This window comes from Perca fluviatilis, chromosome 3, assembly GCF_010015445.1.
Source record: "Perca fluviatilis chromosome 3, GENO_Pfluv_1.0, whole genome shotgun sequence".
Lineage (NCBI taxonomy): Eukaryota > Metazoa > Chordata > Actinopteri > Perciformes > Percidae > Perca > Perca fluviatilis.
The window spans coordinates 41133181-41149722 of NC_053114.1; the positions used below are offsets into that span (position 1 = coordinate 41133181).

A 16542-nucleotide genomic window follows, 5' to 3' on the forward strand; every position below is an offset into this window, starting at 1 on the left:
TTTAACTTTAAACACTAAAAAAACAAACTCCATCTGCTTTTCCATAAAAAAAACTACCTCTAACACAACTCTTGAATGTACAAATTAATGGGGAGCTTATTGAACAAGTACCTGAAGTGAAGTATTTGGGAATAATAATAGACTATCAGTTGAATTTCAAAAGTCATATCAAGAAAATCTGTAAAACCCTTAAGGCCAACTTGGGCTGTTTTATGATGATAAGAAACTGCCTGACTCTTGACCGTGCTTTTATTTCTTTTAATTCTATGATTCTCTCACACATATCATATGGCTAAACCACATGGTCCCAAGCTCACCAGGCATCAGTTAAGACCATAGAGTGAGTGTCTTTATTACCGAGCCTTGAAAGTCCTGGACAAGAAGAGAATAAGGTACCATCACTGCCAAATTCTAAGTAAACATAATATTTTAAGTTTTGCTAATTTGATCTCCCTGCATTTTGTTAAATTGGTCTTCAAATGCCTAAATAACACTGCTCCCCCACCCCTTTGCAAAACAATAACAAGACAGCAAAGTGGTACCAGATCCACCAACCGAGCAGCGTTAAAAGGTAATTGTAGTATCCCTTTCCGTAGAACATAATTTGCCCAAACTGCCTTTTCAGTAAAAGGGGCACAATTATGGAACTCTCTGCCAGACCACTTGAAATGTATACCAACATTAGCCACCTTCAAAAAAATTACCAAATTGTGGCTAATTCGGGAACAATCTTGCTCTCATATTTAGTTTTTATACTGTGCTCTCTCTGTATACTTTCTTTTCTTTTTCATTTCATTCCATTTTATTTCATCTTTGTCTTATTTTTAATAATGTAAATCTGAATTTTTATTTTTAACCAAAACAAAGTGTCGTGAATTAGCTTCGGCTAAAAACACCATAATACATACATCAGATGACTGTTAAAGCTTATCTATGTTTTTAGTATCTGTCCCTATCTAAATATCTAAATAAACGTAATAATAATAATAATAATAATAATAATAATAATAATAATAATAATAATAATAATAATAATAATCTCAGTGCCTTTGCGATGTGCAAAAAAGTCCAGGGAACCTCACGCTTCAGTGCAGGCTGCCTCCTGTCCAGGCAACAACACACACACACACACACACACACACACACACACACACACACACACACACAGCAGAGATGTAGTGTTTATGTCAGTGGCACGGTAGTCTAAGAAACACTAATCAACATCTCAATACAAACATCACCACCAAACAGCTGCAGGAGGGAATCGTGTCTGTGTGTGTGTATGTGTGTGTGTGTGTGTGTGTGTGCGTGCATGTAAAAATAACTTATTTCATCACAAAAAAAATCACAAACACGCAGTAAACAAAGTCATCCCTGACTAGCGTATTGCCGACAGATGTTCCTACTGAGCAGAAATGTGGTTCAACCTTGTTGGTTGAGAGTTGAACGTAAGCATTTGAGCAAAAGCCAAAACCAGCACCATCCCACATCCAAGCCTCCGTTCACAGAGCTGACCGCAGATCAGATGCTGCTGCCCCTCCTCCTGTTCTGGGAATGAGGTTTATGTGAGCCTGTTCAGATCTGATCCTGCTCCTGTTGTGTAGTATTAAAACTATTTCAGTCATTCGCAACACACACACACACACAAACACACACACACACAACAGAAGAGTGACCGCTCTGCCATCTGAGTCCCAGCATGCTAAAAATACCGATCACAAGCATTTACACGGTAGCCGACTGTAACTGAGGAGATTTTTAGTTGTTACGGTGAACAGACGTTTCCATGAAACTCCTCTCTTGAATGATTGTTTGGAGGGTGGCAAAGACTGTGGTTCAACTGTTGGATGGATTATGAAATTTGCTGCAGACATTCGTTCCTTAGTGAATCCCCTGGAGTTTTCATGTAGCATAACAAGTCAAAACTTACTTGACCAACCATCATTTACTTCTGCCCAGCCCCCTTAGTTTAAACTTTTTTGTGTTCTGCAAGAAGGAAAGTGCAGTTTACAATGATAACACTGGCGGATTTAGCGTCAGCATTTGAAGTCTTTTTTTTTAAAACAATGGGTTCTTGATTTCAGACAGAGGTAGACAAAAGCGGGCTTCTCATTTTTAGCCATCAACTGTAGCTAGCTAGTTAATTAAGCTAATGTTAGCTCCGTGAGTTTGCTGATAATTGGGTCACTGGCTGCCTTTTTACTGCTTCCATCCGACTCGTTTTAAAATAAGAATCTTGTAAAATGGGTCCTGAACATGCATTTGATTGCTACATGCGCATATACATAGTGCTTAAAGACTTAAGTTTAATTTAGCTTTTGCTTAAGGCTAAAGCTAAATGAAACAGCATGTTCTGCAGTGTAGATCTAGTTAGTTCTTGTGTTGTAATGATAGGGAAAATTGTGCAATATCACTGTTATTTTGTTATAACATAACCCTGTTTGGCTGCTTAGCTTACATTATACTCATTTTGCTCAGTATGATTTAACCCTCATGTCCTCTTCGGTCATTTTTGTACATTTTTCTCAAGTTTTATTTTTCATTTTGTGATCATTTTTGCTGTGTTACTTCTTATGGCATGAAATTTTGTAGGAATCCTAATTTTCAGTCAATCTTTTTAAATCCAGTGTTTTTTACTCTTACATGTCTTTTATACTTAAATGATTCATTTTGTACCCTCTGGACACCTTCGAGGCAAAAATGTCCACGCACACAAAAACTCTTATTAAATCATCATATATCAATATTTTTTTCTGCTTTTTTTTTCATGAATCACTTAAACAACTTCTTACCTAATCAAAACCACCAAACATTCAATCATTTTCAGGATTTGAACCCTTTAAATGCCAGTTTATGTATTTGAAGTATGTCATTATTTATAAAAAAAACACAAAAAATGATTTTTTTCCCATATAATGAATAATATGTAGATGGGGCTTTGGTGGTGATTAGAGGCTTGGATATGTCAAAGATAAGCAACAAAACTGATTTGATTGCATTAGTATTTTTTATGTAATTCCAGATACTCCCTCTGGACACCTTCGAGGCAAAAATGGCCCCATTGACTTCCATTATAACCACATGTTTTGATCTCACTGCCTTTACAGTATAAAACCATGCATTCTGTAATGTCAGAATTTCATTTGGAAGAAAACTAGTCATATTTGACATTTTTACAGTATTTCACCAGATTCAACCATTTTGCCCTTGTAGGCCGATGCATGAAATTATAGTTATATTATGGAGCTCTCTGTGTGTGTGTGTGTGTGTGTGTGCACGCGCGAGCACGTGCGTGCGTGCTTGGATGTGTGTGTGTGTGTGTGCATGCATGCGTGTCTGTGTGTGAGAGAGAGTTTGTGTAAATCTGGGTGAAAAAAGGGCTTCTTTTGAAGGATGCATTTCATGTGTCTTTGAAGACGTGCTTGAATAAAAACATTGTCTCCTGCATTTGTTGTAAACAGAAACAACTATTAGTGTGTTTATGCACCTGGCTCTAGAGAAGGAGACAGACCTGGAGCAAAGAGAAGGAGCCTTTATCTTCCAGCCAACTGCAGGACTCATCTGAAGATGACACAAGTTTCTGGAGTCTGACAAAATGGTCACTGGTGTCCTCCAACTCTGTGAGTGCCTCTAACCCTTCCTCTGAAAGTGGAGAGGACACTGAAGATCCTCTCCATCCTAACATTGAATGGACAAAGAAGAATTGGCAAGTCTGGTCTCCATCTAATACTGAGACGCTGCGCAACATTCAAGCACCGACCGGCATGATGTCAGAGCCCACGAGATATGCCATATCAAGAATCCATGATGTGGCATCCTCTTTCCACCTTTTCTTCACTCTTGACTTGATCCAGCTGATTCAGGAAATGACAAACGGGAGGAGTTCAATCTCAGGATGGAGTGATGTGGATGCTCAAGAGATTTTAACATACATGGGACTTCACACCTGGCTGGTGTGTACCGGTCCAAAGGGGAATCCACCCGGAGCCTGTGGGATGTCCATAGTGGGAGACCAGTCTTCAGGGCCACCATGTCCCACAAACCATTTGAAATGATAAGCGCCAGTTTACAGCAAATGCAGGAGACAATGTTTTTATTCAAGCACGTCTTCAAAGACACATGAAATGCATCCTTCAAAAGATGCCTTTTTTCAGCCCTAAAGTGATCATTGCTTGCTTACAGGTTCACGCAAACTCACACACACACACACACACACACATACACACACACACACACACACACACACACACACACACACACACACACACACACACACACACACACACACACACACACACACACACACACACACACACACACACACACACACACACACACACACACACACACACACAGAGCTCCATAATATAACTATAATTTCATGCATCGGCCTACAAGGGCAAAATGGTTGAATCTGGTGAAATACTGTAAAAATGTCAAATATGACTAGTTTTCTTCCAAATGAAATGCTGACATTACAGAATGCATGGTTTTATACTGTAAAGGCAGTGAGATCAAAACATGTGGTTATAATGGAAGTGAATGGGGCCATTTTTGCCTCGAAGGTGTCCAGAGGGAGTATCTGGAATTACATAAAAATACTAATGCAATCAAATACGTTTTGTTGCTTATCTTTGACTATATCCAACCTCTAATCCCCACCAAAGCCCCATTCCCTATGATTTATTTTATGGAAAATAATTAATGTTTTGTTGGGTTTTTCATAAATAATTGTTACTTCAAAGATTTAAAACTGGCATTTAAAGGGTTAAAGTCCAGAAAATGATTAAATGTTTGGTAGTTTTGAGCAATTTAGAAGTTGTTTAAGTGATTTATGAAAAAAAAGCAGAAAAAAATATTGATATATGATGATTTAATAAGAGTTTTTTGGACATGTACATTTTTGCCTCGAAGGTGTCGAAAGGAAGTATCTGGAACTATGTAAAAAATACTAATGCAATCAAATTAATCTTGTTGCTTATCTTTGACATATCCAAGCCTCTAATCCCCACCAAAGCCAAATCTAGATATTATTCATTATATGGAAAAAAAAATAATTTTTTGTGTTTTTTGTAATAAAAAATGAAATACTTCAAATACATAAACTGGCATTTAAAGGGTTAAAATCCTGAAAATGATTGAATGTTTGGTAGTTTTGATTAGGTTACAAGTTGTTTAAGTGATTTATGAAAAAAAAGCAGAAAAAATATTGATAAATGATGATTTAATAACAGTTTTTGTGTGCGTGGACATTTTTGCCTCGAAGGTGTCGAGAGTAAGTTTTTTTAAGGAGGGCATGAGGGTTAACTAGGGATGCACCGAATCCCGATTTTTGGGGTTCGGCCGAATACCGAATCCACTGGTTAAGATTCTGGCGAATCCGAAACCGAATACCGAATCCTACTCCCATGTGTCCATTAACACAGTAAACGCATTATTGAAGTAAACAACGTCCACAGCCTCTAAAATGGTTAAATGTAACAACTTATCGTAGGAAATCACATCGCTATTGGCAGAGGAGTGACAATTTTGTTTGGCAAATTTTCGTTAACCAGTGTATGATGAAGGCATGTTGGGTGGGTGAAATTAGAAAGCTACCGTTAGCTAACGAGCAGCAGCCGGCCGTTTGGTCGCTCCGCTCCCACTGTAGGGAGACTCATTTGCCGAGAGAACAGCTGACAGCCTGGGAGAGGCACTGTCTGGTTAACACCAGTTTTTAGCTGTGACTGTCCTTCCTTTGCCGTACCTGAAGTTGCTGCATTTTGGCTGCTTTCTGTAGATTCCTTCATGCACATCTTGTATCCTTCGGATGTTTCATACCAAATGTTTTAACAGCAGCGATGTTGTGGATTGTTTAGAGTCCTCGCCACCACCAGACAAATCGTCATTGTAAATTGAACATGTAGCTGGACTTGAATGGCCTTCTTTTGACTGAAAGTACTGCCAAACACTTTTTCTTCACGAGTTCCATTTTCACTTTCTCACAGCCTACTGCATTGAACGCTCCACCTACGGAAACACCTTCCCGTAATCAACGGACCAGCGTAGCGCACGTAGTGCAAGCATGAGGTTTAGTTCGGTGAAAAAAATTCTAAGGTTCGGCAGAAACCGAACCCCGTCAAAGAGCCCAAAAGACAAATGTTGCCATCTCGAGTAACTTGGCTGGGGTTTCTGAAGTATTTCCCCAATAAAGAGCCCAACAGAGCGCTAACATACTCTAAACTCTAAATAGCATCCAGAATTGGTTTCTACACAGTGGGGATTAGCTACTGTACTACCAACCTGATCTCACAGAATTACGTGAAATGATCACAAACTCTTAACACCGCATTACGGAATGTGTGAAAATTACAATGCCAATGTTCGTGATCATTTCACGTAACTGTGAGATCAGGTTGTGTACTACACAGGTCACAAGTGTCCTTGAACTCTAAACCGCTCTTGTGTGTATATGTAGGACTGTTTTTATATAGCGCTTTTCTAGTCTTAACGACTACTCAAAGCGCTTTAACATAGTACAGGAACCATTCACCATTCACACACTGTGGCCGAGGCTGCCGTACAAGGTGCCACCTGCTCATCAGATAAACATTCACACACACTTACACTCCGATGGCGCAAGGAACTGCAGGGCAAGGGGTCGAACCACCAACCTTCCGATTGGCAGGCGACCTCTCTACCACTTAGCCACAGCCGCCCCACTTAGCCACAGCCGCCCCGTGAAAGACATTTTTACAAAAGTGTCTGCAACATGCATGGAATGAAATGTATTTAAAACACTGACAAAAATGCACCAATCTAACATTTCTGTGGCTTAGACTGAATAGACCATTTTGAAGTGGACAGCACGGTTCCGTCACTGCAGTTGCGCACACATTGTGTTGGCAAAAAACAGCGGAAACAATAGTGAATTTAATGTTTATGGTGGCTGGCTAGTTAGCTAGCTAGCTTAATAACTCTGCTCTACTAATATGCTATAGTGCCACCCTGGTTAGAAAAAATGAGCCAAACAGCCGACTGGTGGCCAGCGGCCGCTGGCTCCAGAAACGGATAAGCTAGCTAGCTAGCTAGCTTGTCCATCTCCGGAGGAGCTGGCCTTCGCTCTCCTCCCAGCGAAGGAGGCTGACAGGGGCGGGCTAACCGCAGGTAGGAATGGCCGATATGTTACAATTTTCCAACCGGCCACCATCGGCAACCTGCAACAACGGCTGCCGATATATTCGCCCAGGTGTGTGCGCGGCGGCTTGGCAGCATTTAAGCCTCCCAATGGAATTTTAAAGAGATTGTTCTTTGTTCTTTCTCACACACATACCATACAATTGATGCCAGAAGAGCTCAAAAGTGACTTCACTGTGTGTTTGAGTCTCAAACAGCAAAAGAAGAGCCAAGCAGCTCTGTTTTGAGTCTGCTATTCTGCACTGAATAAATATTTAGTCCATCAAAAAATGGGCCGCTCCCAGACTTTCATTCCATGCCAGCACTTTTTGAAATCTGCCAAGCTGGAGAGATTTTTGGTCGCAGCTTTCAGTTTTTCTCTGAAGGGGTCTGGGTGGCATTAGCTGTAAACAGCACAGAGAGAGAAGGACTCACTCAGTCACATAAACATCAGCAAAACGTGTGGTAAAAACAGTCAGGGCAGTGAAAGTCAAGGATGCTCCTCATTGCAAACAGTAAAAGAACAAAGACATGGGAACAAATTACTGCAAGCAAATGAAAAAAAGAAAATAAAGTGAAAACACACAGGAAGGAATGTGTAGACAGCAGGAAATGATGTGGTTTAGTGATTTAGTTAAAGGTAAACTTTCACTCCTGGTTGATTTTGCAACACCTGTGGTCGTTGAAAAAGATTAATCTCTGGAAATTCAAGAGAAGAAGACGAAATAATAAAAAGAAGTAGAAGTGTGTCAACTGACAAGACAATGCTGAACACAATCAAAATCACAAAAATATGCATATAAATAGCATGCCACTTTTAAATTATCATTTAACGCCCTGTTCTAATTTCCGACTCGTCAGATCGGCTAACTTGGTGAATAAAACAAAAGTAAACTGATTGGTTATGTTTAGGAAAAGATTGTGGTTAAAATAAGAATGTTTGTTGCATAACTTACGTTAATAAGTTAACTAACCAAGGCGCTGCAGATTTTTGTTTTGTTTCTTTTGTTTTAGCTTGTCTGGTTGGGGCCTAGCTTGATAACCTAACTTTTATGATACAACCGTGGCAACTGTAAACTGGATAATTTCTTTTTTTCATTTAGCTAACTTGATTGTGAAACACCACTCTGCTATCTATCAGGTACAGTTGTCTATTTTTGTGATTTTGTGCGTGTTAAAAATCCACTAAGTAGACAAAGAGAGGACTTAAAAGTTTAACAAGTATTTACTTAAGTAAAATCATAACAGCATAAACGTGTACACGGGTCCGAGTTGAGCAGGCACACAGGCTTCTCTCATCAGACTGAATTTTTCTGGCTTATAAATGAATTCATATATCAGTCTCTAAGAGCATTTTGATTTGTTTATTAGAAGTTGGAGGAGTACCGTCAGTCTTTTGACACACACCCTCTCCATCAGTTGTTAGACAGACTTTAGCTATGCTGATGGTCAGAGAGAACAATGCGCCGCTGTTGTCCATCACAGGTTGAGGAGTAACTTATTTTCATGGTCAAACTGATATCAAACTGATATTAACTTCGTTGCTGCACTGTATCCTTTTCTCATTTTGCCTGACTAAGCTGTCACAGTGCTCTTCCACTAAACACACTAAACTATTCGACTATAATTTGTATCCTCATACAGCACAGCCAGCAACTGATTCTTTTTATTTCTTACAATTTCATACTGGTATTTTGTTAATGTCATGTGGAACACTGTTAACCAGGCTGCAGTAGCCTGTTTCGTGCTAACTGGAGCTATTTATAGCGACGAACGTGATTGTGAAACACTATTCTGCTGTCTTTCAGAATAAACGGCTGGGTTAGACAACGAAAAGCGACGGCTTCATCTGTAACACAACACAACACAACGCAAGAGAGAGAGTACACCCCGCGGGCCGATTCATTAAGCTCCGCACGGAGCCGCTGCCAAATCACCTCAGGAAGGAACTAGTTTTGGTGGAACATGTTTTTGTTCAAAAGTTGCTTTAGTCGTGCAACAGAAAACTCTGATTGGACAGATAGTCTAGCTAGCTGTCTGGATTTACCCTGCAGAGATCTGAGGAGCAGTTAGACAGACAGACAGACAGACAGATAGTCTAGCTAGCTGTCTGGATTTACCCTGCAGAGATCTGAGGAGCAGTTAGACAGACAGACAGACAGATAGTCTAGCTAGCTGTCTGGATTTACCCTGCAGAGATCTGAGGAGCAGTTAACCATAGTCCTCACAAATCCACCGGAGGTTAGAACGCCAACACAGAGACAGAGGAAGGAAACGGACATCGACGAAAACACATGCATCCGGGGGAATTTCCTGTGGCACCGGAGCAATCCCGGAAGTCAGTCCTTCCAGAAATAGTTAGAGTTTTTTTGTGATTGTTGTGGGCAAAAATTCTTGATTATGTGGCACGTTTTCTTAAAAAATGCGATGGAATATGCGGGATATTTATGCATTTTTATGCGATGAAATTGCGGGAAAAAGTGATTCCCCCATGGATGTATTAGGATTCCCCCAACACCCTGCTTTTCGATGATGTTCACGTCGCGTAATTACGTCACTTCATAACGTTCCCATGGCAACAGGGGAAAATGGCTGCTCTTGTGTGAAGTAAACGCAACATTTTTCAACTTTCTGCTAAGATACGAAAATGCGGGGATTATGAAATCATGCAAGCCCCACATATTTTGCACGGAAATCGGCAATTTATGCGGCGAAAGTGCGGCGTATTTGAAAAAATGCGGCCCCCGCATAAATATGCGGACTTTGGCTGATTATGCGTCTAATTATGCGATATAATAATCACGCATAATCACGTTTTTCTGGAGGGACTGGGAAGTGCAACGTCGTGGATATAGACCAGGCTGATGGTGGCCGGTTGGAGAATTTTAACGTCGCCCAACCCAAGCAGGTAGCGTAGTGCGTTTATCTCAGCCTATTACCCGAAAGCAGCTGGCTGCTGCTGGAGATGTGCTTGATTTGATCAAGAGAGTGAACCAAAACAATAAAACTTGCACGCCATTAAGCTTAAAACAAACTTAAAGAGGCGGAAACGCTCCATACTCCTGCAGAGTCGAGTGATAATTCATTGTGGGCTCGTCCACCACATGGGACCTCTTTCACATTACACATAGCTGCTCATTTTGATCCATTGCTCACACAATACGACTGATGCAGCTTTAAATGGAAAACAGCATTTGGTAGTTTTATGATGTGAATATCACTGGAAATACAGACCAGTTTTACAGCTCTGTTACAAAAGTCACTGATGCAAACAAACCTTTTACAGCATCTGAGAACATTAATAATTTAGGAAGAGGATTCTCTCTCTCACACACACACACACACACAAGGAATTTGAGGCTGGCATTCTGATCTGCCCAGACTCACTCTGTGGACCAACTCCAGGTCTCTGACTGATGACTGTGATTATCTGTTCAGCTCCCTCACTCTGTGTGTGTGCGTGTTGTTGTTTTGGCCGATTTCCAGGAGCCTACACTGTCCAGACTATACTGTCCTCACACACTCCTATGTGTATACTATTTGTGTGTGTGTTTGTGTGTGTATAAACGCAGAGAGTGCAGTTCCCACCCGCTGGGCACCAAATGTCAGATTTATAAATGCTATGTTAACAAACTGAGAACCACCATTTTTCAATTCTGACTTTAAACTCTGAACTCAAATACGTTTTTCACATGTGGCCCGAATACTTTTCCTCCTGGGTAGCTCACCTGGTAGAGCAGGCGCCCATATATAGAGGTTTACTCCTCGACGCAGCAGGTTCTATACTTGAATTAAATGTATTTGAAAGCTGGCCAAAAGCTTGGCACTTTTGCAGTTTGTCATTTTTGTATGAAGACCTATAAAGAAATATCAAACCACATTTCATTTGTGGTTTCTTTTCAGATGGTAATGGAGTAGAAACTTAATTACCATCTGACTCCAATTTGGACCTTGGTAAACAAACAGAGTATCACTGCCATTCGTTTCACCTGGAAAGACGCAGCTAGAATACCAACTAAATGCACACTTAGTCTACTTTATATAAGAACACATCAGGGTCAGTGGTGTTTCACTGAAGACAAAGACAAAACTGGAAGGGAATTTTCTATAGGATTTTTTCCTTTTTACATTTTAAAAGTAAAAGAACTTTGAAAGATTGATGATGTGGTTCTGTGAGTGTTGGCAGAGCATTGATGACAAATTACAGCAGATTATTTCATGTGGTTAACTTAATTAGACTGGGAAAAAAAATTAAAATAAATCACCTCTGGCTGACGGTCTCTTCCTGAAATGATGGTCTGTTTGCTTGTTTAAAAAATAAAGCTGCTGTCCGTCTGATCAATGGAACCAAACAGACGGTAAGAATTAGAGCTTTTTTTTTTTGAAACAGAGCTTCTCCCAAAAAAGAAAATAAAGAAAAAGCAGCCTTTTGAAATAATTTGTCAGCATACAAAGAAGTCTCTAAACAACATATTCTTATATATCATTTTTTTACACCACACTGCTGCCATCTACTGGCCAGAAAAACAACCACAGCCTATGATATTTTAGAACAACAGAACCTTTAATACACAGTATAGAGTTTTATTGTTTATATTAAATCAGGAAGATAAGCACTATAACATAGGTTACAAACCAAGAACATTTTATATCTTGGGGGGGGGGAAACAAACTCATGACATTACAAAAAAAAAAAGTAGTAACAATAGTGGACAAAACATTCTTTTAAATAACAGAACTGTACATTTTTTTTTATATGCAACTAAAAAAGTAAGACACCAAAAAAAGGAACGGTGAGACTAAGACACAGGAAATGACAATGGGCAGTTAGTACTAAAGAGAGTTAAAGATTACTGATACAGGTTACTGCTGGAATATGAAAAGTGAAAAAACAACAGAGTAAGGCAGCAGAAGGCAGGCGTTCAGACAGCAGGAAACCGGCAGGGACAGAGGAAGGAACAGACAAAAAGAAAACCTTATAAACAACTGCAAAGTGGCTCCATAGCTCACCCACCGTCCTATGGAGCTAACAAGAGAGCAGGCAAAAATGTATAATAGCTGAAATTGAATATAAACTCTTAGAAATCAACGTCACGAGAACCCCGACTCCCCTCTTCATTTTGTATTTGACAAATAATCACACACTGAATCTCTTTCATACACTGGGAAACAAACCACAGTCCACACAGCGCGGGTAAAACACCTTCGGACTGACGAGAAACAAACGAAAAGAAAAACACAAACAGTGCCATGCACCATTTTGCCTGCAGTCCAAAGAAGTTGCACGAGTTACTTGAAAATCGTTCACTAGAAATGCTCTTGTTGTCCGACTGTTGATCAGTTCAGATGCAAATCCAGCAGGAGCAGACACCCTTCTTACTGACTCAGAGTCAGCATACACTGTGGACACCGGACACATGTAATATTGTGATTTCTAGCTAATTTGATCCCCCCCACATTGTGCACATAAAATGAACCTGCACGCCATGTTGCACTGCATAATGTACAAGTTGCACCTGTTCAACAGGTCTCGCTGAATTGAGAAAAATAAAAAATAAAAGTTGCATAGCTTAAGGAGCAAAATCTGCTCCAAATCCTTTTCAGAAACAATATTTAATAAAAAAAAAAGTGTATCTCTTTGCCTTTATTTAAACACTAGGGGGCACTCAATGCCCTAAATGGCAGAGTTATTACATAATCAACTGCAAATATGAGCTCTTTATAAAAACATATTACTATATGACCATATAATCAAAGCGAAGAATACATTTCAATTTCCTCGCATCATATCAAAAGTAAACGCCTGTTGCTGGTGTTTTGAAATGGGTGCATGTGCAGCGACTAATATTTAGTCACATAAAGTCACACTTTTCTCAGTAATGGCTTCATTCAACTTCTTTGGGTTATCGGGTAAATAAAAGGTAACAAAAATACATACTTACCTGGTGTAACAACTATCAAGGCTACACACTGTGAACCAATTAGTGCAAAAGAGGTTAAGTGCAATGTTACATGATGTCCGATGTCCACATGATTACAGTCTGCTCTCTGAATGAGTCACTTTGACTGTTCAGACACAAGAGGGGGGGTGGGGGGGGGGTCACTGTACTGCCGTAACACGAGGACAGAAAGCCGGATGCAAACAGATATTTAGGGCATAATCAATCCACAGTACACATGCCCTTATTCACAACAAGGTTTAAAGTAGTTAAAGCGCCATTACAAGTCAGTACAAAAGGTAAAATAAAACATATGCAATTACTGTACATAGAAGTATTTATATAAAATAAAAATAAAACATGTTGAAGTTCCTTCTTTTTTTTTTTTTTTTTTTTTTAATGGATCTTAACGCTGTCCAAGTTCTGCCAGAAGAAATCATCTGTGACCGAGGAGACGGGGAATATCCAACCAAATTGCAAGGAAAAATATAGCATTTATTCAATACATCTTAGAATTTTATCTCTTAGAGTTCAAAAATCTATACTCTTAAGTATAATTTACTTAATAAAATCTCATCTTTGTAAACACTTTGCCCTTTTTGTTTCGAGTTTGAAAATACAATTTAATCACTGAAATTGAGGCATGCATATATATATATATATGTGTGTGTGTGTTATATAAAAACACATATATGTATATATAGATCTGTGGCAAACATCTCAAAAATAATCGATATCATATGTAAAGAAATCAGTTTAAAACAAAAGCTCTAATCTCTCTAGTCTTCATTTCTACCATGATTGTTCAAGAGCCTGAAGTAGCCACGGCGTGGCTGTTTTTTTACTTCACCTGAAAACAACTGGGCTGCCAGATGTTTTACCACCGACACACATCACTGCTCCAGCTGTGAACAGTGACTGCACCACAGCTCTGGGCTCCCTTTGCCTCGTTTACTGGGGCTGTAAGAAAAGTAAACGTGTGTGTGTGTGTGTGTGTGTTGACATTCCTGCTGCTCTCAAGCTTTGCAATAGGGTTGCTATGGTGTGTAACCATGGCGATGAGGTTGCCATGGCTTCAGGGGGGCTGTGAGCTGGCGAGGAGAGAAAGAAGTGGGATCGCCTCACGTGTTCGTCCGAGTCTTTTGGGGTTCGGGGGAGGGAGGAAGAGGCGCAGACTCTCAGAGCTGGACCGGTTTCTGCTCCCAGGGCTGATTCGGAACCCAAAACTGCATTTTGCGAACAATGTCTGCGAGATACGAGCTCGAGCATGTACGAAGGTAACTTTGCATGAGGCAGGTGTAAACAGTGTTTGTTCACAAATCTCCTCCTTAAAAAAAGTGTGTGTGCATGACTGTGTACATGGTGTCTTTCACATTTAATGAATCTTAGTGGCAGTGGATGCATGCATGCACAGTGGCCCTATAGAGATCGTTTGCATGCATAGTCAGATTTATACACGTTTGCGTTATCTTTCTTGGAACCTGTGACTTTATGTTCAGAGTCTGTCACTGCGGAAACTATCCTCCACCGAAGGGTCCGGCAGCACCATGTCGGGATCACTGAGCATGCTCAGACCGTCCAGGCTGAGGGGCTCGATGCGCAGCTCGTCCTCCAACGGGAAGCCTCCCTCCGAGTCAAAACATTCAGGCACCGTGGAGAGTGCGCTGCTGATGTCCTTTGACAGACTGGAGTCATCTGAGAGAGGGAAACAGATGACGGTGGGTGAGCGTTTCCTCCGTCCAGGAAAACATTTCCTCCTGCTCTAGCCAACAGTCTCACTGCCCTCATCATTAGTCACGACAACTCTTTAAAAAAACACACAAATAAAACCCCACATCTGACACTCTCCTCCCTTTAAGACAGTTGCATTTAAAGTGGAGCATCCCTGTCTGTTAAGCAGCAGCTAAAACAAAGCTGGAGCCCAAGGCAGCACAGACACAAGTCTTCATGAAGGTATGTTCATGTCCCCCCTGTGAGAAATATCAACCTACTACGCCTGATTCCTGAAAAAACAAACCGCTCTGCAAACGCTCCTCTTTGATTTCAGCCTCAGGAAAACATCACTAACTAATATTTGCATTCAGTGAAACAGCAGCGTGGGATCACTGAAATTTCAAAGAATAATTCTTATCGGTCTTATCTTAATGCTTTTACTGCGGGGAGCTGCAATCAGTCTTAAGTGAGAACATTGCAAATCTGTTTCTGAGGCCAATGGTGGTGGAAGGACATTTCACAACAGCCAATTTTATCTTACAGGCCGTATCCCCTCGTCTCTCATTATAGTCATAAACTAAATATTAAAAAGGTCTTAGCTTGAAGTTTTGGTTTTACGACTTTACTTTGCTGACTGAATGTACTGAATACATGTGTGTCTGATAGTTTGCTGCTGTAGCACTGAAATTTCCCAATTTGGGATCAATAAAGTCGATCTAATCTAATCCAATCCAATCTAATTGAATGGTTCAGTCTCAGGACTCATCAACTTGGTTTCAGCTGCAGCTGTTTTCATAAACAAGAAATTATACGCTGACTGTACTTACCATGACCTGCCCAACACTAAATGGCAAACTAAACTTTTCAGGTAATAATATGTCAGGACCGTGTGTCTGTGAGCTTGTGTTCTACCCACTAGTGGCTAAAAATAAATGTATACAGCTTTAAAAACAGGCACATAAATAAGTCTTGTACAAGTAGAATAAGAATTAATAAAACTCCAGCAGCACAGGATGACCCTGATGAAGGCCACAAGCCGAAATGTGTTGGTCCAACAATAAAGTTGTTCTGTGCACTACAAATGTTGCCGGAGTTTGACCTCTTCCAACAATGAATGATTGCCTATAGAGCCTAACAGGGACCGACCCCTTTTTGAACAGCTCTGGTCCCGGAAGCGATTTTCCCCCATTCAATGATTTCATTGATGTTTTAGAAAATACTTACAGTGGTGCTCATAAGTTTATATACCCATGCTAAAGTTGACTAAAAAGAGGAATAAAAAAAAAATAAATCATCTTTTGGAAATTGATCTTAACGCCTTAAAGGTCCCATGACATGGTGCTCTTTGGATGCTTTTCTATAGACCTTAGTGGTCCCCTAATACTGTATCTGAAGTCTCTTTTATATAGACCTTAGTGGTCCCCTAATACTGTATCTGAAGTCTCTTTTATATAGACCTTAGTGGTCCCCTAATACTGTATCTGAAGTCTCTTTTATATAGACCTTAGTGGTCCCCTAATACTGTATCTGAAGTCTCTTTTATATAGACCTTGTGGTGGTCCCCTAATACTGTATCTGAAGTCTCTTTTATATAGACCTTAGAGGTCCCCTAATACTGTATCTGAAGTCTCTTTTATATAGACCTTAGTGGTCCCCTAATACTGTATCTGAAGTCTCTTTTATATAGACCTTAGTGGTCCCCTAATACTGTATCTGAAGTCTCTTTTATATAGAC

At 40.1% G+C, this 16542-nt stretch overlaps 1 protein-coding gene across 1 annotated transcript in view; it reads right to left on the reverse strand.

The window, feature by feature from the left end:
- Positions 1 to 13337: 13337 nt before the first annotated feature.
- crtc3 (CREB regulated transcription coactivator 3) overlaps positions 13338 to 16542 on the reverse strand; it is a 45180-nt gene continuing 41975 nt past the window's right edge. Inside the window, exon 16 of the mRNA XM_039795005.1 lies at positions 13338 to 14789. Within this exon, the coding sequence (XP_039650939.1) occupies positions 14590 to 14789 (200 nt within the window). The 3' untranslated portion in view covers positions 13338 to 14589. The remainder of the gene's footprint in view (positions 14790 to 16542) is intronic.